The sequence below is a fragment of the Muscardinus avellanarius genome (assembly GCF_963383645.1).
Source record: "Muscardinus avellanarius genome assembly, chromosome: 22".
NCBI classification, from domain to species: Eukaryota; Metazoa; Chordata; class Mammalia; order Rodentia; family Gliridae; genus Muscardinus; species Muscardinus avellanarius.
The window spans coordinates 14,766,848-14,787,963 of record NC_137808.1 but is presented as its reverse complement, the minus strand read 5'-3'; the positions used below and the strand labels follow the sequence as shown (position 1 = coordinate 14,787,963).

The window sequence follows — 21,116 nt, the reverse complement described above, 5'->3', positions numbered from 1 at the left end:
CCCAAGGGCTCAGGGAGCCTCGCACCTCGGGGACGTGATGATTTCCACTTAATTTTTTTCTTGGTTTTGAAGATTGAACCCAGGAGGATTCTTCCACCTTTGAGTTCCACCCCCAGCCCAGTTTTCAGTAGTGTGTGTGTGTGTGTGTGTGTGTGTGTGTGTGTGTGTGTGTTACTGACGTGGAACCCAGAGGCTTCCTATCTCCCAGCTCTACTCCCAGACCTATTTTTCTATTTTATTTGGAAACAGGGTCTCACTAAGTTGCCGAGAGCCTCGCTAAGTAGCCGAGGCTGGCTTCGAACCCGCGCCATCCTCCTGTCTCAGCCTCCCGAGCGCGGGGATGACGAGCAGCGTGCGCCACCACGCCCGGCTTACTTTTGTATTTTGCATACGGGGGTCTTGCTAAGCTGCTGAGGGCCTCACTGAATTGCCAAGGCTGGTCTCGAACCTGTGTCCTCCTGTGTCAGCCTCCCTCGTAGTGGAACTAATCGTGTGCACCACCATGCCTGGCTGTTGTCATTCCTGTGATAATGAGGATTATTGCAGCGCCGGGGACCAGGCCCACAAGCACCCCGTGGGGTTGCACCCCGGCCTTTTATGTTTCATTTCAAGGCAGCCGGCTGCTTCTCAGTTTTATAAACTGAGGCTGTTACTCAGTCTCCCTTGGCCGCCATCCTCCTGGGGCTCAAGGGGTCCTTGCCCGCCCCCTGCTGGGGAGGCCTCCATAGGTTCGGGGTTCCTGGGAAATCGCCTCACTGGGAGAGAGTGAAAACCATCTGGAGACCCCACACGGGGAAGGAAGCAGGGCGGCGTCCTCTCTCCCTGGCCCAACCCCGGATGGGAGGAGCCAGGGTGGGATGGCCTCGGGGTCTGAGGTTTGGGGTCCCGGCTTCAGGGTATGTATCCATCAAGCCGCCCTGTCATCCCAGTAGTCTGGATGGTGTTATTTTTACTTTGTTTTTTTTTTCTTTCTGCTACTGGGGATTGAAGCCAGGGGTGTTCGACCTTTAAGCTAGACTCCCAGCTCTTCGTCCGTCCATCCATCCATCCATCTACCTATCTATCTATCTATCTATCTATCTATCCATCTATCTATCTAATCTATCTGTCTTACTGAGGGGTGAATCAGGGACATTCTGCCTCTGAGCTATACCCCTGTTTGTTCTTTCTTTCTTTCTTTCTTTCTTTCTTTCTTTCTTTCTTTCTTTCTTTCTTTCTTTTTGCGGGTCTGAGGATGAAACCCAGGGGCATTCGACCTCCGAGCTACACCCCCTGCCCTATTTTTTATTCTTTCTTTCTTTCTTTATTTATTTATTTTTGGTGGTACTGGGGTTCCTGGAAGTCCTTCTATGTCTGGGCTACACTCTCAGACCTATTTTTATACTTAGGAAACAGGGTCTCTTAAGCCGGCGCGGCTGGCTCTGAACGCGCGCCGCCGCGCCCGGCTTATTCTTTATTTTGAAACCGAGTCTTACTGAGTTTCAGAGGGCCTCACTAAATAGCTGAGGCTGTCCACAAACCACGACCCTAAGGTCTCAGCGTCCGGCATGCTCGGATTACAAGCGTGCACCACCACACCTGGCTCCTTTATTTATTTATTTACTTTTATTTTATTCTTTTATTTATTTATTTATTTATTTATTTGCGGTACTGGGGATGGAACCCAGGGACATTTGACCTCCGAGCTCCACTCCCAGCCCTATTTTTTATTCTTTATTTTGAAACAGGGTCTCACTAAGTTGCGGAGGGCCTCACTAAGTAGCTGAGGCCGGCCGCGGACCGCCATCCTCTGGTCCGAAGCCTCTCGAATGCTGGGATTACGAACGTGCGCCACCACGCCCGGCCCTCAACTTTTATTCTGAAACAGGGTCTCACTGAGTTGCTGAGGGCCTCACCAAGTTGCTGAGCCTGGTCTCGAACCTGTGGCCCTTGTGCCCAAGTGCTGGGATTGCAGGCATGCGTTACCATGCTAAGGTTACTTCGGGCCCTTTTTATTTTTTTGATTTTGAAACAGAGTTTCACTGTGGTGCTGAGGCAGGCCTCAAACGCGCAATCCTCCTGTCTCAGCCTCCCAAGTACTAGGATTACAGGCGTGTGCCAGCATGCCCGGTGCAGGCTGGAGAGTGAGGAGGAGGAGGTGTATATACGGCTGGACGTGCCCCTCCGCTTCGCCGCTGGCGCTGCTGGAATCCAGGGAAGGCTGTACCGTCAGATTTGCCGTCGAGGCCGGCAAACCGGGAGCAGCGCTGAGCGGAGCCCCGGCCCGGCCTCCCTGACCGCAGGTCTCTGTCCCCGCCAGGCGTGGACGATGGTGAGGACATCCCCCGGGAGACGCTGATCGGAATCTACGAGCGGATCCGGAAGCGGGAGCTGAAGACGAACGAGGACCACGTGTCTCAGGTGCAGAAAGTGGAGAAGCTGATTGTGGGGAAGAAGCCGGTACGTGGGGCTCCGGGCCCTGGGCGGGGGCTGCCAGCCAGCTCCCTCTCCCTCCCCAGCAGAGCTGGCCAATGACTTCGGGCCCTGGCTTGCTTCGCTTTTTCTCCTTTGCCGCTGGATTTTGAACCCAGAGGCTTCTCCTTCCCAAGCGACACCTCCGGCCCTTATTCTGTTTCTCTTTGGAGACGGGGGTCTTGCCAGGTTATGGAGAGTCGCGCTAAGTGGCCGAGGCCGTCCTCGAACCCGTCGTCCTCCTGTCTGGGCCTCCCAAGTACCAGGATGACGGGCGCGCGTCCCCGCGACCCCTGGGCCTAAGGCTTTTCTAAGCGTCTCCTATACTTTTGGGAGTGACAGCCATTCGCTGTGTGGTGTTTTATTGTACGACATGGGGGCTCTTTGTAAGTGGTGTTTTGAGGCATATGGTTTAGCTCTGGGCTGCACTGATGGGACCCTGGTTTAAAAATCCTCCTCACCCTGCTGGCTACATCGGGAGAGGCCCTGCCGGGCCCTGGGGGCTGGCTGGCCCTTTCTTTCTTTCTTTCTTTCTTTCTTTCTTTCTTTCTTTCTTTCTTTCCTTCTTTCTTTCCTTATTTGTTTATTTATTTGTTTATTTATTTATTTATTTATTTATTTATTTATTTATGGTACTGGAGGTGGAACCCAGGGGCATTCTACCTCCGAGCTATACCCCCAGTCCTAGTTTTTATTTTTTGTTTTGAAACAAGGTCTCACTAACTTGCAGAGGGCCTCACTAAGTAGCTGAGGCTGTCCTTGAACCACCATCCTCCCGTCTCAGCCTCCCGAATGCTGGGATGACAAGTGTGCGCCATCACACCCGGCTTCCTTTTTTTTTTTTTAATCTTGGTGCTAATACTGGGGATTGAACCCAGGGGCATTTAACCTTTGAGCTGCACCCTCAGCCCCTGTTTAAATTTTTTTTTTTTTTTTTTAGTTTTATAGCAATTTATCCAATATTAACGATGATAATCTCACAAAACAGTTTCATTTGTCTGATACCAAGCTTTTGATGACTCAAAGATAACAGTTCAATATTTCTTTTTGCTTTCTTTCTTACCAGAGAATATTTTTTTCTTTTCTGTTTTTTTTATTAAATTTTTTTTTATTGTGCAACAGGGTCTCACTGAGTTACTGAGGGCCTCGCTACATGGCTGAGGCTGTCCTCAAATCAGCGATCCTCTAGTCTTGGTCTCCCAGATACTGGAATGACAGGCGTGGACCACCACGCCTGGCGCCTGGAGGACTTTTTGACGGGGTTATCACTTTATGAGCTCACTTGGGGCCCAGATGCATCTCCCGAAGCAGTAATGGCATTTCTTCCATTTTCAATGTCTTCCTGCAGATTGGATCCCTGCATCACGGGCTTGGTTGTGTGAGTATTTCTCTGCTTTTCCATTCTGGCTGGTGTCCCGTGGCCCCTTCACCCCGTTCCCAGCTCCCAGAGCCAGCGTCCTGGCCACCCGAGTTCACTTTCAGGGCGGTTAGACTTCTGTTTAATGATGACCCCAGCTTCAAGGGCGGGGAGGGCCACGGGCTCAGGCCCAGGGCAGGGAAAGTCTTGCCTTCTCTGGTTCAGGGCCTCGGTGTGGCCTCTTGACTAACCTGTCCAGCTCCCATAGGAGCCAGGGAGCTCTCAGAGCTGGGCCCGGCCTTGAGTGAGGCTTGGACCAAGTCGGGGATGCTCCCGTGAGCCTCTAGGGGGTTGTGTTCAGCCCAGGTTTGCAGAGCGTGGGCTGCTACCTCAGGATCCTGGATGGGTTCTTTCAGGCATCAGAACCACCCACACCTACCGGCCTAACCCGGCTAGAGGGGTGTCCTGGGCCGGACCCAGCAAGGAGAGCAGCTTACTCGGCGTCTCTGAGCTTTAGCACCCCCGTCTTGAGTGGAAAGGGTGCCTAGAGGGGCCGAGGGGCCGCTGTATGGTGGACAGCTTGCGGGAAATTAGAAAGCTGATGGCCGACTCTGGTCCGCCTCCACGCAGAGCCAGAAGGAGGCCCCGCAGAAGCGGGGTTACTTCCTGTGGCCCCTCAGCCGAGCAGAGGACCCCCTCCTGAGCAGCGGCTGGGGACAGAGTGGGCACGGACCCCTCAGCCCGAGGAGAGGCGTATCTGATGCCAGTCCCCCCATCTCCTACACAGGTGCTGTCCCTGCCCCATCGGCGGCTGGTCTGCTACTGCCGCCTTTTCGAGGTTCCAGACCCCAATAAGCCCCAAAAACTCGGACTGCACCAGCGAGAAATCTTTCTGTTTAACGACCTCCTGGTGGTAGGTGGCTTGAGGAGGGGGACGTCCGGCCAAGGGGGTGCGTGGAGGGGGCTGGTCAGCAGGGGTGGAGTCGCACATAAGCCATTCCAGATGGGCCTGGCCCTCCGGCCCAGATGTTTCCAGAGTCGGTGCAGCTGTCAGCGGGGCCCCTCGTCCGAGCCTGCCTGGCCCAGCTGCCTGCCAGACTTCCCCAAGGGCTGGGAATCAGAGCCCCAACCCCCAGCCAATCGCTGGGGCCGGGCAGGAGCAGCGCTCTCTGATTGGCTCAGCCTCGATCGCAGGCCCCACCCCCTGGGGCTGGGCGGGGTCTAGGCCCAAGAGAAGTCCAGCTCTTGCCAGAATAAAGGCGGGCTTGGAACAGCCAAGGCAGAGGGCAGAGAGGCCTGTCCTGTGGGTTTTCTGTCTCCCTCACATGCCCCGGCCTTTCTCCAAAGTTTCGGGCCCCTGGGTGCTTGGCTGGAGGTGAAGACCGCTGATCTTTGACTGTAGAGGTGGGAATTAAAGTTTGTAGGTTCAACCTCTGGTTTTTTGGTTCTGAGGACTGAATCAGGGCATTTTATCTCCAAGCTACACCCCACTCGTTTTATTATTAATTTTTTGTGGGGGTACTAGGGATTGAACTCTTTTTTTTTTTTTTTTTTTTTTGGTGGTACCGCAGGTGGAACCCAGGGGCATTTCTATCTCCAGGCTATGTCCCAGACCTATTTTATATTATATTTGGAAATGGAATCTCACTAAGTTGCTGAGAGCCTCACTAAGGAGCTGAGGCTGGCTTCGAACCCGCGCCATCCTCCTGTCTCAGCCTCCCAAGCGCGGGGATGACAAGCGTGCCCACCGCGCCTGGCTTCTGAGCTACTTAAAAAAAAAAATATATATATATATATATATATATATATATATATATATATATATTTTTTTTTTTTTTTTTTTTTTTTCCTTGTCAGTTTTGAAACTGAGTCTCCCTAGGTTGCTAAAAGTTCTGCTAAGTTTTTAAGGCTGGGCTATAACCTGCGATCCTCCTGCCTCAGCCTCCCAAGTACTAGGATTACAGGCATGTGCCACCACTCCTGTTTCAAGCAGGGTCTCGCTAAGTTGCCAAGTCTTGCTTCAAGCCAGTGATCCTCCTGCCTCGGCCTCCCAGGCTGCTGAGATTACAGGCGTGTGCAGTCCTTTATTAGGAGCCCCTGACTTCGAACCTCCAGTGGGTGATGGGGTCCGAGGAGATCGTGGACGCGAGCCCTTTGCCTGCAGCTGGGCTGAGGACCAGGGCAGGGGTGGCGGAGTCCTGTCCTTCAGTCCAGGGGCCAGGCTCGAGCTGGGTGCCAACCAGGCCTGCGGTCACCCTCAGGGCGATCCTCAAAAGACCAGGCCCTGGCTTCTAGCAGGTCTGTGGAGTCGGGTCTGACTGCTGCTCCGGTTGACACCAGGGTGTCGGGCCCCCGGTCCCCGCCTGGCGGCAGGGACAGGAACCCGAAGGATCGTGCAGGGCGGTGGGTACCACGTCTCAGTGGTATTGGGGAGGATGGCACTGGGGACGCGGGCTGAGCCCGGGCCTCCTGCCCTGTGGGCTTAAGGGAGGGGCCCGGGCAGAGCGCAGGGTCCTCCCCACCCTGGCCACAGGCTCAGCCTGGCTCCGTCTCCTGCTGCCCGCAGGTCACCAAGATCTTCCAGAAGAAAAAGAACTCCGTGACGTACAGTTTCCGCCAGTCCTTCTCCCTGTACGGCATGCAGGTCTTGCTCTTCGAAAACCAGTGTGAGTCTGCCCCTGGGCCCTCGGGCCCTTCTCATGTCGCCGCGGGGAGCCGAGGAGCTCTGGACAGGGCCCCCGAGGGGCCTCCGTGTCCTTTCTCCTTCCTGCAGGAGAGAGACGGTGTACTACTGTCCGTGCAGCAGGAAAAAACGCTTTGGAATAAAATGTTCTAGCAAAGTGTTTCCCGTGCGGACCCAGCCGGGCAGGGGAGAGGTCGTCCCGAGGGACCACGGAAGCCCGGGGGCCTAGGTTCGAATCCTGGCCCCGGCGCTTGACCGCTCTTAGGTGCTTGGCCCCCGAACCCCTCTGGCCTCTACTTCCTTGATCTGTAACGAGGGCGACGGTAGTGCCTGCTGGATCGGGGCTCCCTAGAGGCGTAAACGGGACCTTCCGTGTGCATTAGAGCCCAGGGAGCACTCTCGGTCATGGGGACTTGGGGGTCATGGTTAGCTGACTTACACCTGCCACACACCCTCCTCTTTTTTCTTTCTTTCTTTCTCTCTCTCCCCGCCCCCTCTATCTCTTTTTTTTGGTTCTAGGGATTGAACGGAGGGGGCTTTCCACCTCCAAGCCCCTTTTTATTTTTTTTACTTTTTTATTTTATTTATTTACTTTTTTATTTTGCGGGTCTGGGGATGGAACCCAGGGGCCTTCGACCTCTGAGCTCCACCCCCTGCCCTATTTTTCATTCTTTATTTTGAAACCGGGTCTCACTGAGTCGCGGAGGGCCTCACTAAGTAGCCGAGGCTGCCCGCGAACCGCGATCCTCCGGTCTCGGCCTCCCGAATGCTGGGATGACGAGCGTGCGCCACCACGCCCGGCTTATTTTTTTATTTTGAAACGGGGTCTCACTGAGTTGCCGAGGCCAGCCTTGAGCCTGTGATCCTCCTCTCTCAGCCTCCCCAGCCCTGGGAATGTAGGTGTGTACCACCAGGACTAGCCTCCGCCACTAGCTTCTCTCTGTGGTATCCCTGTCTCGGGCTGAGGGCTCCCTCCTCCTCTGGGGTCTGATCAGCCTCCCTGCTGCGGGCTCAGAAAGCCTCGGACACCCGCAGCCCACCTACCTGCCCCAAACGTCATGCCAGAGGGCTGGATCCGGGCCCTGGGGCCCTTTCTCTGTGCTTAGTGGGACCAGGGGCAGCCTGGGGAGGGGCACCGGCTCGCACCCACAGGAAGCTCTTGGCTGGCCCTGCGCCCCCCTCCAGACCTGGGGTCACGACCCTCCTCAGGGCCCCACGCTCCTACCTCCATGCCAAGGCAGAGAGCAGCAGGGCTGGGGTCACTGCCACGCTCGGGGCTCGCCCTGTGCTGTTGGCCGCGGGCAGGAGCCCCCTGCAGCCCCTCCAGGGGTGTCTGTGCCCTGGTGGCCCGGGCCATCCCAGTGTAGGAATGTTCCGTGTAATTCAAACAATTTTTTTTTTTTTTTTATCCTGGAAATTGAACCCAGTGGGCTCTACCTTTGAGCTACTCTCCAATTCTTTTAATTCTTGTTTACCTCTTTGTGTGTGTGTGTGTGTGTGTGTGTGTGTGTGTATGTGTGTGTGTGTGTGTGGTATTGGAGATTGAACCCAAAAATGTTCTAACTCTTGAGTTACACCCCAACCCCATTTTATTTTATTATTTTTTAAATTTATTTATTTATTTATTTATTTATTTATTTATTTATTTATTTTGGTGGTACTGGGAGTGGAACCCAATGGCTTTTCTACCTCTGGGCTATACTTTCAGACTTTTTTTTTTTTTTTTTTTTTTTTTTGGTGGTACTGGGGTTCCTGGAAGCCCTTCTACCTCTGGGCTACACTCCCAGACCTATTTTATACTTTATTTGGAAACAGGGTCTCACGAAGTTGCTGAGAACCTCACTCAGTCGTCGAGGCTGGCCTCGAACCCGCGCGATCCTCCTGTCTCGGCCTCCCAAGCGCAGGGATGACAAGCGTGCGCCACCACGCCCGGCCTCCATTTTATTTTTTATTTGAAACGGGGCCTTGCTACGATGCTGAGGCTGACCTCTAACCTATGATTCTCCTGTCTCAGCCTCCCAAGGTCTGTGATTACAGGCATGTGCTAATATGCCCAGCTACTTTTAGTCTTTTATTTTAAAATAGCGTCTCACTAAGTTGGCTTCTAACCTGTGATCCTCCTGTCTCAGCCTCTCAAGTAGATTACAAACATGTGTCACCATGGCCAACTTCTTTTTTTTTTTACGTGTGTGTGTGTGTGTGTGTGTGTGTGTGTGTGTGTGTGGTATTTGGAATGGAACCCAGGGGCATTCTACTTCCAAGCTACACCCCCAGCCCTATTTTTTTATTTTTTATTTTTTTTGGTAGTGGGGATGGAACCCAGGGGCATTCTGCCAGCTACACTCCAGCCCTATTTTTTTGTCTTTTTATTTTTGAAACAGGGTCTCACTGAGTTGCAGAGGGCCTCGCTGAGTAGCTGAGGCTGCCCACCAACCGTGATCCTCTGATCTCAGCCTCCCAAATGCTGAGATTTCAAGTGCGTGCCGCTATGCCCGGCCTCCCAGCCCTATTTTGTATTCTTTATTTTGAAACAGGGTCTCACTGAGTTGCCGAGGGCCTCACTAAGTAGCTGAGGCTGTCCGCGAACCGCGATCCTCCGGTCTCAGCCTCCCGAATGCTGGGATGACAAGCGTGCGCCACCGCGCCCGGCTCTTTTTGACGTTTGAAAACAGGGTCTTCGAAGGTGGTTGAGACTCTTGCCATGTTGTTGAGGCTGGCCTCGAACCTTGGATCCTCTTCTCAGGCTCTCTAGTCCTGGGATTCATGCCTGGCTTCAGACATTTTTTTTTTTTTTCTTAAAGTTATCAAGCTGGTATTTAAAGCTTCATGCTAAACTTAGATGTTATGGGGCTTAAAAGAACTGAGTTGGTTGTCCCGTGGCAGCAGGGGCTATGCACACACACACACACACACACACACACACACACACACAAGCACACAACGGCGGCCCACAGCCCCACACCACGTGTGGGCGAAGAAGAGATTGATGTTGGCTGCAGACGCTTCTGACATCATTGCCAGGCTGGGGAACGGCCGCAGGAAGGGAGGGCCCAGCACGCCTTGGGGTGTCTACAGCAAAGCCCAGGGGTGGAGGCCATTCCGGCCCTCAGCCTGTGGTCTGGAACTGCCCAAGGGACAGATTAGCACGCCCGCCCAGCTCAGGCCTTCCCCGGGCCCTCGGCCCCTCTGCAAGCCTCCAGGGTCATGGCCGCCTCTCACGCGCGTCTGTCTTCCAGCCCTAGGCAATCCTGCTTTGATCCTTCTGTAGTTGGGGCCGCTGTCGAAGGCCTGTGGACCCAGTGTCTGAGAGCAGGCCTCCGGGCTGAGGCAGTTTCAGGGCTGTGGCTTCTTAGCTCGCAGTTCAGCTACCTCTGCCCAGCGAGCCAGGGCCATTCTGCCTCTGAGCTATACTCCCAGCCCTATTATTATTATTATTATTATTATTATTATTTGCGGTACTGGGGATGAAACCCGGGTGCATTCTACATCTGAGCTACACCCATAGCCCTGTTTTTAATTTTTTTTTTTTTTTTTTTTTTTTTTTTTTGTGGTACTGGGGTTCCTGGAAGCCCTTCTACCTCCGGGCTACACTCCCAGACCTATTTTATATTATTTTATTTTTATTTTTTTATTTTTTTTATTTTTTTGGTGGTACTGGGGTTCCTGGAAGCCCTTCTACCTCCGGGCTACACTCCCAGACCTATTTTTACATTTTTATTTGGAAACAGGGTCTCCTAAGCCAGCGCGCGCGGCTGGCTTCGAACCTGCGCGATCCTCCTGTCTCCGCCTCCCGAGCGCGGGGATGACAAGCGCCGCCACCACGCCCGGCTTTTAAATTTTTATTTACTTATTTATTGTGGCACTGGAGATGGAACCCAGGGACATTCTACCTCTGAGCTACATCCCCAGCCCTATTTTTTATTTTTTATTTTGAAGCAGGGTCTCACTGAGTTACAGAGGGCCTCACTAAGTAGCTGAGGCTCTTGGTGAACCACGATCCTCTGGTCTCAGCCTCCTGAATGCTGGGATTGCAAAGTGGGCGCCACCACGCCCGGCTTTTATTTTTTATTTTGAAACAGCATCTGGGTAAATTGCAGAGGGCCTCACTAAATAGCTGAGGCTGTCCTCGAACCACGATCCTCCTGTCTCAGCCTCCCAAATACTGGGATTATAAGCGTGCACCACAACTCCCAGCTCCCAGCCCTAATTTTTTATTCTGAAACAAGGTCTCACTAAGTTGCAGAGGTCCTCAACCCTATTTTTTGTTTCTTCTTTTATTTATTTTTGTGTGTGTGGTGCTACTGGGGTTCCTGGAAACCCTTTTACCTCCAGGCTGCACTCCCAGACACCTATTTTTTTTTATTTTTTATTTGGAAACAGGGTCTCTTAAGCCAGCGCAGCTGGTTTTGAACCCGCGCGATCCTCCTGTCTCCACCTCCCGACTGTGGGAATTACAAGTGTGTGCCACCATGCTGGGCACCTCAGTCCTATTTTTTTTATTCTTTACTTTGAAACAGGATTTCAGTAAGTTGCAGAGGGCCTCACCAAGTAGCTGAGGCTGGCCGCCAACCTGTGATCCTCCTGTCTCAGCCTCCCAAGTTTTGAGATTACAAGTGTGCGACAGTATGCCCGGCTTATTTTATTTTTCTTTTGAAACAGGGTCTTAGCTGGGCGTGGTGGCGCACGCTCGTCATCCCAGCATTCGGGAGGCTGAGACCGGAGGATCGCGGTTCGCGGGCAGCCTCAGCTACTTAGCGAGGCCCTCTGCAACTCAGTGAGACCCTGTTTCAAAATAAAGAATAAAGAAATGGGGCTGGGGGTGGAGCTCGGAGGTCAGATGCCCCTGAGTCCCATCCCTAGTACTAAAAAAATAAATAAATAAAATAAGAGAGGGTCTGGCTGGTTGCGGAGGCTTGCCTCTAACCTGCATCCCCGTCTCAGCCTCCCGAGGACTCTGACTCCAGCTGTGCCCCACCATGCCCAGCTCTGAGAGGAGGCTGACCTACACCCTCTCCATGCTGTGCGGCGGCATCTGGCCTGGGCTCACCTCTTTCCTGGCCCCCTGGTCCACGGCCAGAGGCTTGTCGCCATACCAGGGGACCTCGCGGGGGCCGCCCCGAACCCATGGCCCTGCTCTCTCTGCCCCTTTTGCAGATTACCCCAACGGCATCCGGCTGACGTCCTCCGTCCCCGGCGCAGACATCAAGGTGTTGATCAACTTTAACGCCCCCAACCCTCAGGACCGGAAGAAATTCACGGACGACCTGCGGGAGTCGGTGGCGGAAGTACAGGAGATGGAAAAGCATCGGATAGAATGTGAGTGGCCGGCGGCCCGGGCAGCCGCTCACCAGCGCACGCCGGCCTCTGCCCCTCCTGTCTTGAGCCCCCCGGCTCAGTGGACGGAAGTGGAGATGCCACCCTAGCTTCCACAGCTTCAAATTGGGGCAGCCCGTGGGCCAGGCCGCGGAAAGAGGTACAGAGGCCGGGCGCGGTGGCGCACGCTCGTCATCCCCGCGCTCGGGAGGCGGAGACAGGAGGATGGCGCGGGTTCGAAGCCAGCCTCGGCTACTTAGTGAGGCCCTCGGCAACTCAGTGAGACCCTGTTTCCAAATAAAGTATAAAATAGGTCTGGGAGTGGAGCCCAGAGGTAGAAGGGTTTCCAGGAACCCCAGTACCACCCAAAAATAAAAGAAAGAATAAAAAATAGGGCCGGCCGGGCGCGGTGGCGCACGCTTGTCATCCCCGCGCTTGGGAGGCGGAGACAGGAGGATCGCGCAGGTTCGAAGGCAGCCGCGCTGGCGTATGAGACCCTGTTTCAAAAATATAAAATAGGTCTGGGAGTGTAGCCCGGAGGAAGAAGGGCTTCCAGGAACCCCAGTACCACCCAAAAAAAAAAAAAAAAGAGGTGCAGAGAGAGCTGGGCACGGTGGCGCCCGGCGGTAGTCTCAGTCCTTGGGAGGCTGAGACAGGATGATCGCAGGCTTGAGGTTAGCAAGATGCCCAGAGATTCAGTGAGATCCGGCTTCAAAGTTAAAAAGAAAAGCCGGGTGTGGTGGCGCCCGTGTGTGATCCCAGGACTTGGGAGAGACTGAGATGGGGCTCGCGGATTTGAGGCCAGCCTCAGCAACTTCGATCATGTTTCAAAGTAAACAGTAAAATAAAAAGAGCTAGGGTTGTAGCTCAGAGGTAGAATGCCCGGAGTTCAATCTCCAGTATCAAAAAAAGAAAAAAGAAAAAAAAAAAGAAAGAGCCGGGCGTGGTGGCCGCACGCCTGTCATCCCCGCGCTCGGGAGGCTGAGACAGGAGGATGGCGTGGGTTCGAGGCCAGCCTCGGCTACTTAGTGAGGCTCTCGGCAACTTAGTGAGACCCTGTTTCCAAATCAAGTATAGGTCTGGGAGTGTAGCCCGGAGGTAGAAGGCCCCTGGGTTCCACCCCCAGTACCACAAAATAAGTAAGTAAGTAAGTAAATAAATAAAGATAGAAAAAAGAAAGAAAAAGGCCTCTTGTTCCAGGGGCCTTGGCGGATGGCACTGAGGGGCTCAGAAGCCCCGGCCCTGCCCTCCCTGTCTGGAGAGGCCCCCAGTACCCGGCTTCCGTGGACACGTGCTCGCGTGGGTCTGGGGCTGCACCCTGCAGTTCAGCCTGAATACTATTCCGTGGTCTTCTCCAGCTGGCCTGCGAGGTCCCAGCTGAGCCCACCTCACCTCACGGCTCCAGGCCTCGCTCCCCGGTCACCTGGCGGATGGTGCCCCCTAGAGAGAGGGAGAGGGAGAGGGAGAGGAGAGAGAGAGAGGGAGAGAGGGAGAGAGGGAGAGAGGGAGAGAGGGAGAGCGCGCGCGCCAGAGCCCACGCAGAGGCAGCCGTGCAGCCATGCATCCGCGCCCGGGCCCCGGGCAGCCCGCTGCGGGCCGGGCGCCTCTCACTGGGCCCTCGCCTTCTCTGTTCCAGCTGAGCTGGAGAAGCAGAAGGGCGTCGTGCGGCCCAGCATGTCCCAGTGTTCCAGCCTCAAGAAGGAGTCGGGCAACGGGACGCTGAGCCGGGCCTGCCTGGACGACAGCTACGCGGGCGGCGAGGGCCTCAAGCGCAGCGCCCTCAGCAGCTCCCTGCGCGACCTCTCGGAAGCGGGTAAGGGCCGCCCGGGACCCCCGCCCCAGCCCCGGGCTGCAGGTGCAGGCGTGCTGCAGGCCGGCGGGGGCCTGCTCGGGCTCCCAGGGCTGTCCCCAAGCCCAGCCACGGCGCGGGAGGGCAGAGAACAGCTCGTTCAATGGAGGAAAGCCCCGGCCCACTCCCGCCAAGCAGCCAGACGCGCTTCCTCCTCTGCTCCCGGGGCTTCCTTCACGCCGTCCTCTGTCTTTGAACTTGCGCACCACGCAGGCCGGTGTCTCGTGTCCTCCGCTCTGCCGCATCCCCGCGTTTTATGCTGGTGGTCGAGGCCGAGCGAGGCCCTCTGAGCTGCCCGGAGCTCCCCCTTCTCCGCTGCCCCTGGTCTGGCTTGCCCCCTCTGCCCTCGCAAGGGCCTCCTGCCCCTGGAGGAAACCGGGGCCCCCGTCCAGCGCCGGGGCGGTGGCCACGGCAGGCGCGGGCATCAGGAAAACCCTGGTGGTAACTGTGCTCGTTGGTGTCGCTTCGTTTCGGTGTGTGTTCAGTTCGCTGCCAGCCACGTAACCCCCCAGCCAAGCAGTTTCACCTCGAGACCCCGAAATTTTCCGGAGGTGAAGGACACCCTGAGCTTCAAGGGGCGGCCTCGTGGCAGCCCCAAGGGAGGCAGGTGCAGGGATAGACAGCGGGGCGAGGGAGGTCACGGCGGCCCCTTTGCCAACATGAGTTTGTCTAGCTTCTCTGGGGCGGAGGCTCCGGGGACCTTGGTGGAGCTGCGGCCACAGGACATTGTCCCACAGTAGACCCGTGGGCCCCTGGGACCCCAGAGCTCTGTCGTGCCCGCCACCCCACTGCCCGGCATCGCCCGTAGTCAGTGCAGGCCCTGCGGGAGCTGCCAGGACCCCAGCCCGCCCGCCCACAGCACTGTTTCATGTGCCTTGTTCATGTCTCAGGAGTTTCTTATTGTTTGTTTTTTAGTTAAAGTTATTTTTTTTTCCCTTTGCCATCATTTTGTCTCTTTCTTTTCTCCTTTTTTGTTTTTTTAACCCCATAGTAAAGTCCTGAAATTCACCACCAGCATGGGGGTTAAGCCAGGCCTTCTCAACGTGGCGGACAGCCCGGACATCTGGGCGGCGGGCGCTGTGCTGGGCCTCGCCACCGGAGGCGAGCCTCGCTGCCCGGCCTCGAGAATTCTCGAGTCTGCAGGAACCGCTCGCGGCAGAGCCGCCCCGGGTTGAGAACTGCTGGTTTCCCAGGGGCTGTGTGCCACCCAGCTGTGTGCCACTGGACGCTTGGGGTCTCTGTTTGAGTTTGTGCAGTGCGGGAGGTTCTGTCCAACGCCCCGGCCACCGCCACTCTGGGTCTGGCCATCGGAAAGGCAGCTGCCTGCGGGTGTGCCGGGACACGCCTGCCTCCGGGTACGTGGGAGGCTGAGATGGGAGGATCGCGGGTTCAAGGCTACCAGCGGGCGGTGATTTAGTGAGACCCCCCCGGTTCAAAAGGAAAATTCAAAAATGGAAGCAGAATGCCCCAGCGTTCAGTCCCCGGGAATGCAAACGAAACAAAACAAAACAGAATAAATAAAAGAAAGACAGCGCTGCCCGCCGTCCGCCATGTTTGTGTGTGGGGACTCTGATGACTGTCCACGCTGACATCGACGTCGCTGGGATCAAAGCCAAGGAAGGTTCTAGCGGTGACGTCCTCTGAGCCCAAGGCCAAAACAACCCAGGAGGGTGAGCGGAGGAGCAGAGGGATGGGGGCAGCCACCCGAGGAGCCCCCAGCCTCCCAACACCCACGGTGAGCACAGGACAGGCTGGCGGGACGGACGCAAAGGAAGGACTGGTCCGGCCTGGATCTGGCCCCAGAAAGAGGAACAGTCCAGAAGACGTGCGGCTATTAGGCCTGGCGGTGCACTCTGTAACCCCAGACACGGGAGGCTGAGACCGGAGGATCACTGCTTCGAGGCCAGCTCCACGACTTAGAGAGGGCTTTCAATAACATGGCAGGATTCTGTTTCCAGACAAACACCTAGGTGTGGTAGCACGCATGCAATCCCAGCATTTGGGAGGCTGAGACAGGAGGATCACGTTTGTGGCCGGCTTCAGCTACTTAGTGAGGCTCTTTGTAACGCAGTGAGACCCTGTTTCAAAATAAAGACTTTAAAAAAAAAAAGGGCTGGGGGTGTAGCTCAGGGGTAGAATGCCCCTGGGCTCAATCCCCAGTACTGAAAAATAAATAAAATAAATTACTAAAGCCGGGCGTGGTGGAGCACGCTTGTAAAATCCCCGTGCTTGGGAGGCTGAGACAGGAGGATCGCACGGGTTCAAAGCCAGCCTCAGCTACGTAGTGAGACCCTGTTTCCAGATAAAATATTTTTTAAAATAGGTCTGAGCGTATAGCCTGGAGGTAGAAAGCCTCTGGGTTCCACCTCCAGTACCACCAAAAATAAAATAAAATAAAATAATAATAATAATAATAATAATTAATTAATTACTAGAGCGGAGGGATGTAGCTAAGAGGTGGAATATGGAATATCACCGAATTCAACCCCCAGTACCACACAATAAAAAAAAAAAGCTAGGCATGGTGGCACATACCTGTGCTCCCAGTACCTGGGAGGCCGAGTCAGGAGGATCGTAGGCCTGAACCTGCCTCAGCCATTTAGAAAAACTCTCAGCAATGTGGCGAGACCCTGACTCCAAATCAAAAGGGCTGGGGTGTAGATTGGAGGCAGAATTCCCCTGGGTTCAGTCCTCAACATCACAAAAATAAATAAATAGATAAGAGGAGGGGGACAGGAGGCCCTCAGGACAGCGTCCGCCAGCACACAGGGCAGGGCCCGCAGGCGGTGTCCGCGGGGCTGCAGTCAGTCTTCCATCCACTCTGGAGGCGACATGCCGGCCGCGGGCTGAGGTTCCACCCGGCGAGGACCTGGGGCCCGACGGGGCGTCCGCGGGGTCCCTCCAGGAAGAAGCCTGCCCGCCAGTACCCGCAGGAGCCTCTGTCACGGGCAAGAAGAGACAGGACTCTGGCCCCGGCTCAGCTTAGAGCCCAAATACCATGCACCGCCGCCACCATGTCCTTGTCCTGCGCAAAGGCAGCTCGCAGCTGGATGGCCACGGCCCGATCTGGAAAGGGCAGCCACTGGTCCTTGGCCCCAGGCCAAGTCAGGACCTTGGAGTGGGGAGAGAAAGGATTGATGATACAGCCCCCCAAACAGCCGGCCGTGGTGAGGCACACCTGTCATTCCCGGCCTTGGGAGTCAGGGACAAGAGGATCGCGGGTTCAAGACCAGCCTCAGCGACTGGGCAAGACTCGGGCAGTCTAGCAAGACCTTGTTTCACAACAGAGACTACACCAGGTGTGGTTTGGCATCCCAGCATTTGGGAGGCTGAGACAGGAGGATGGAGGTTCGCAGACAGCCTCAGCGAGGCCTTTTGCAACTCAGCGAGGCCCTGTTTCAAAATATAGATCAGCCCAGCGTGGCGGCGCACGCTTGTCATCCCCGCGCTTGGGAGGCGGAGACAGGAGGATCGCGCTGGCTTAAGAGACCCTGTTTCCAAATAAAAAATATGAAAAATAGGTCTGGGAGTGTAGCCCAGAGGTAGAAGGGTTTCCAGGAACCCCAGTACCACAAAAAAAAAAGAAAAAAAAAGAATAAACCAGGCGTGGCAGCACACACTTGTCATCCCCGCGCTCGGGAGGCTGAGACAGGAGGATCGCGCAGGTTCGAAGCCAGCCTCGGCTACTGAGTGAGGCTCTCGGCAACTCAGTGAGACCCTGTTTCCAAATAAAATAGAAAATAGGTCTGGGAGTATAGCCCAGGAGTAGAAAGCCCCTGGGTACCACCCCCAGTACCACCAAAAAAAAAAAAAAAAAAAAGAAGGAGAAGAAGAAGCCGGCGTGGTGGTGAGGCTGAGATAGGGTCATGGTTCACAGCCAGCCTCAGCTACTTAGTGAGGTTCTCAGCAACGTAGCGACACCCTGTTTCAAAACAGAAAATATAAATAGGGCCGGGGGTGTTGCCCAGGGATAGAATGCCCCTGGGCTCAATGCCCAGTACCATAGTAAATAAATAAATAGGGCTGGGGGTGTAGCTCAGAGGTAGAATGCCCCTGGATTCCATCCCAGTACCAAGGTGGAGTCAGCCTCTGCAGTGCCACGGTGGGGGTCACACCCTGGCCAGAAGGCTGCTTCTGGGGGGTCCGGGCTCTGACCGCGCGCTGCCCCCAGTCTGTCAGCAGCAAGGAGGCTCCCCTGCAGACAGGCAGAAGCGTGCACCTCTTGAGTCCAGCTGAAGACATCAGGGCCGCCCCTCACTCCACCGACCTCGGGGCCCCATCTGGGGTAGCGGTCAGCAAGGCGGGGCGAACGGACCAGGCCCCGAGCCCCCCTGTGCCGTCTCCACGGGATGCTCTCGAGTCACCCCGACCTGGCTTTCAAGGGCAGTAATGTCAACTCACTCAGGGCCCCGGGGCTCGCAGCAGCCTCCTCCGGACTCTGGGACCACGATGTCCGCTTCTGATGCTCTGGTCCTGGTCCCCGCCACGGAGCCACCCGGCGCCCCCATCATAGCCTCGAGCCACGGGACGAGGACAGAGCCTAGGATAGAAAGTCGAGTGCTGAGGCTGGGGCTCTGGTTGCCATCGCCGGTCCTCAACTCCAGAGAGCCGAGCAGGGGTCCTCGTGTGCACCCGGCCCGGCGCCCAGCAGAAAACCAAGGAGACGCCCCCAAAGGGCCCGGAGGAGATGCGCCCCGCCACGAGGAAGACCCAAGGCGCTGCTGGCATCCCTAGCACCTGCTGGGTACCACATGTGGGGCAGGAAGCCGAGGATGCAGGCGGTCACTTCCTGACACAGGATGCTTCCCAGGCACCGGGGGAGGGACAAGCTGGACCGGGGGTCCAGGGTTGGTCGGGGGAAGAGCCCCCGCTCCCATCCCATCCCAGGCACTGCACAAACCAAAACAGCCCAGAGGCCCCGTGGAGGCAAAGGAGACACTGGTTTTGTTTCTTGTTAACCATCAACCCCGCCTCTGCCACGACAGGTGGCCGCGCGCGCGCGCATGTGTGTGTGTGTGTGTGTGTGTGTGTGTGTGTGTGTGTGTGTGTGTATACACATGCGTACGTGTGCACACATATGCTTTATAATATAGAGAGACGAAATCCGCTGCCGTGGGGGAGCGACCGATCGCGGGGTGTTCGTGGCTGGCACGGATGGTTGCCCCGAACCCCATCCTCTCAGGTGGCCAAGGCCCAGCCCGGCAGACGGGATCTGGGGCGCGCCCTGCACGAGCCTCCGCCCCAGCCCCTCTCCGCATCTGCGGCCGGAGCCCAGGACCGCGGAGCCTGGGCTGGTTTCCACCCCTTCCCCCCTTCTTCTTGAAGAGCCCTCGTTTGTGTGTGTGTGTGTGTGTGTGTGTGTGTGTGTGTGTGTGTGTGTGTGTGTGTGTGTTTTTCTTTTTAACCTGCTGACCGCACGGTTGCCGGCCTCGCGCCGCCCCCACCCCGGCCCCTGGCTCCCGCGAGCGTCCTGGGCGCCGGGGCAGGGCCCGTGTCTAACCTCTCATATTGCATGTTCTGGGCAGGGAAACGAGGGCGGCGTAACAGCACGGGATCTCTAGAGAGCGATTTGGAAGTAAGTAGGAAGCCCCTCCGTCCAGCTGGCTGTCCTGTGTCGCCTCCCCCATCCTGTCGTCTTTTTCATAATTTAATTTATTTTTTTTTTACTTCCCCTCCCCCGCCTGCACAGAGCCGCGGCCAGAGGCCCTCTCCCGCATGCGGCCTCTGCCCCTCTTGCTTGTCTGGCCCACAGGTGGGGGGTTGGCTCCGGAGCCCCTCGTGTGTGTGTGTGTGTGTGTGCCTCTCCGCTGCCCCCTTCCCTGCGGCGGCCCCTGAGCATGATTAACCGCCCGGCTTCTGCCCCTCCCTGCCTGGCCGCCGCGGCTGCTCGCATCCTGGGGTGCTGCCGTTCTCCGCTTCCCGGCTTGGCCACCCGCCATCGCTTGCTCGGGAGTCGCGCACCCAGCACGAGTGTGTAGCTGGCTCGCGGAGGAGCGTCCCAGGGAGAGCCAGGCGCGGGCCGATGGATCTCATGGGCTTCACCCATTTTCCCGCCATCCAGCCCTGTCCCCACTCTGACCTCCTCCGCCCCGGACTCTTTTTTCCTCTTCTCATTTTGTTCCCAGTAGGTGGCCGCAGCCGGCTGGCCAGGCAGCACCCCCATCCTGCCCGAGAGCACAGGGCTGCGGGGCGCCCCTCTGGACGCCCCCACTCCCACACTGCCCCGGGAGGGAGCTCGGGCCCCGGGCCCCGCAGAGAGGCCCCCCCGAGAGCCCAGCGCACAGAGACAGCAGCAGCTGCGCCCCTTACCCAAGCACAACACCTCTCCTCCCCGCTCACAGCTCCCGGACACCCCACACCTGGCACCGTGACCCTGAGGCCTCAGGCAGGTGGCCGGGGGTGGTGCCCCCGCGGGACGCTGGCGAGCAGAGGCGAGGCGGCCGCCGCCGGCCCACGCCCGGCCTCCCACGGGGTCCAGCCCCAGCGGCCAGGACAGGGGGGGTCCCCTGCTCGCCCCACCCTCCGCCGGTGGCCAGCCAGCCAGCGGGGCACATTTTGCCAGGCAAAGAAAGAAGAGAAGCTGTCGTTCTGACCTGAGTTGCTTTAAGACCTTTTAATTTTGATCTCTATGAATTTCCTTTTTAGGGGTCCATCATTAACAGTCCTCATATGCGCCGGAGAGCTACATCAACACGAGAATGTCCATCTCGCCCACACCAGGCCATGCCCAACTCATTCAACCTCCTGGGCTCCCTATTTGGGAGTAGGCGGGGGAAGCCCCCACCCCAGGCCCCGCCCCCGTCACACCCCGCCAGCCACCACCCCGGGCCCCCCGAGGGCCAGCTGCACGGCCACCACGGCCCCTACTGCCACCTGCCCCAGAACCCGCCCCCCTACCACCACCACCACCACCACCACCCGCCCCAGCACCTCGCGCACGCACACCAGTACCACCACGGCCCCCACGCCGGCCACCCGCCCTACGGGGCGCACGGCCACCCCGCGCACGCGGCCCACCACCACGGCCAGCCGCCCGCGCCGCCCCCCGCCGGCGGCAAGCCCAAACCCAGCGGCATCAGCACCATTGTGTAGACACCCGGCCCGAAAAGACCCCGCAGGCACACGGGGCGCCCCGGGACAGCCGGGCCGCAGAGCCCACCCAGGCCCTTGGTTTGCATCTGACCCCGCTCCGGGGCTCGCCTGCGCCCAGCAGCCCCGAGCTGACTTAGCCCGGGCACCCCGGCTCCCTAGGCCGCAGCTGGGCGGGGAGGCCTGGGCCGCCATCAGCCCGGAGCGCAGGCCTCTGGCCAAGGAGACGCGGACCCGCGTCCCCACCCAGCCCCAAAGGCCCGCATTTGACATGCATCCGAAACCCCTAACCTAGGCAAAGAGCGAGGTTCAAGGAAGTTAAAAACAGAAACCCCGAACTGGCTGCATTATTGAAAAGGGGTTAAAAAAAAATT

The 21,116-nt window shown here is 57.0% G+C and overlaps 1 protein-coding gene across 5 annotated transcripts in view; it reads left to right on the top strand.

The window, feature by feature from the left end:
* IQSEC1 (IQ motif and Sec7 domain ArfGEF 1) overlaps positions 1-20,745 on the top strand; it is a gene marked incomplete at both ends in the record, with an annotated part of 173,444 nt that extends 152,699 nt beyond the window's left edge. For all 5 annotated transcript variants that reach the window (XM_080718132.1, XM_080718131.1, XM_080718128.1 and 2 more), the window contains 8 exons: positions 2,300-2,439; positions 3,800-3,829; positions 4,596-4,721; positions 6,375-6,474; positions 11,646-11,807; positions 13,441-13,617; positions 19,179-19,228; positions 20,299-20,745. In XM_080718132.1, coding sequence (XP_080574258.1) covers positions 2,300-2,439; positions 3,800-3,829; positions 4,596-4,721; positions 6,375-6,474; positions 11,646-11,807; positions 13,441-13,617; positions 19,179-19,228; positions 20,299-20,745 — 1,232 coding nt within the window. The remainder of the gene's footprint in view (positions 1-2,299; positions 2,440-3,799; positions 3,830-4,595; positions 4,722-6,374; positions 6,475-11,645; positions 11,808-13,440; positions 13,618-19,178; positions 19,229-20,298) is intronic.
* Positions 20,746-21,116: the final 371 nt, after the last annotated feature.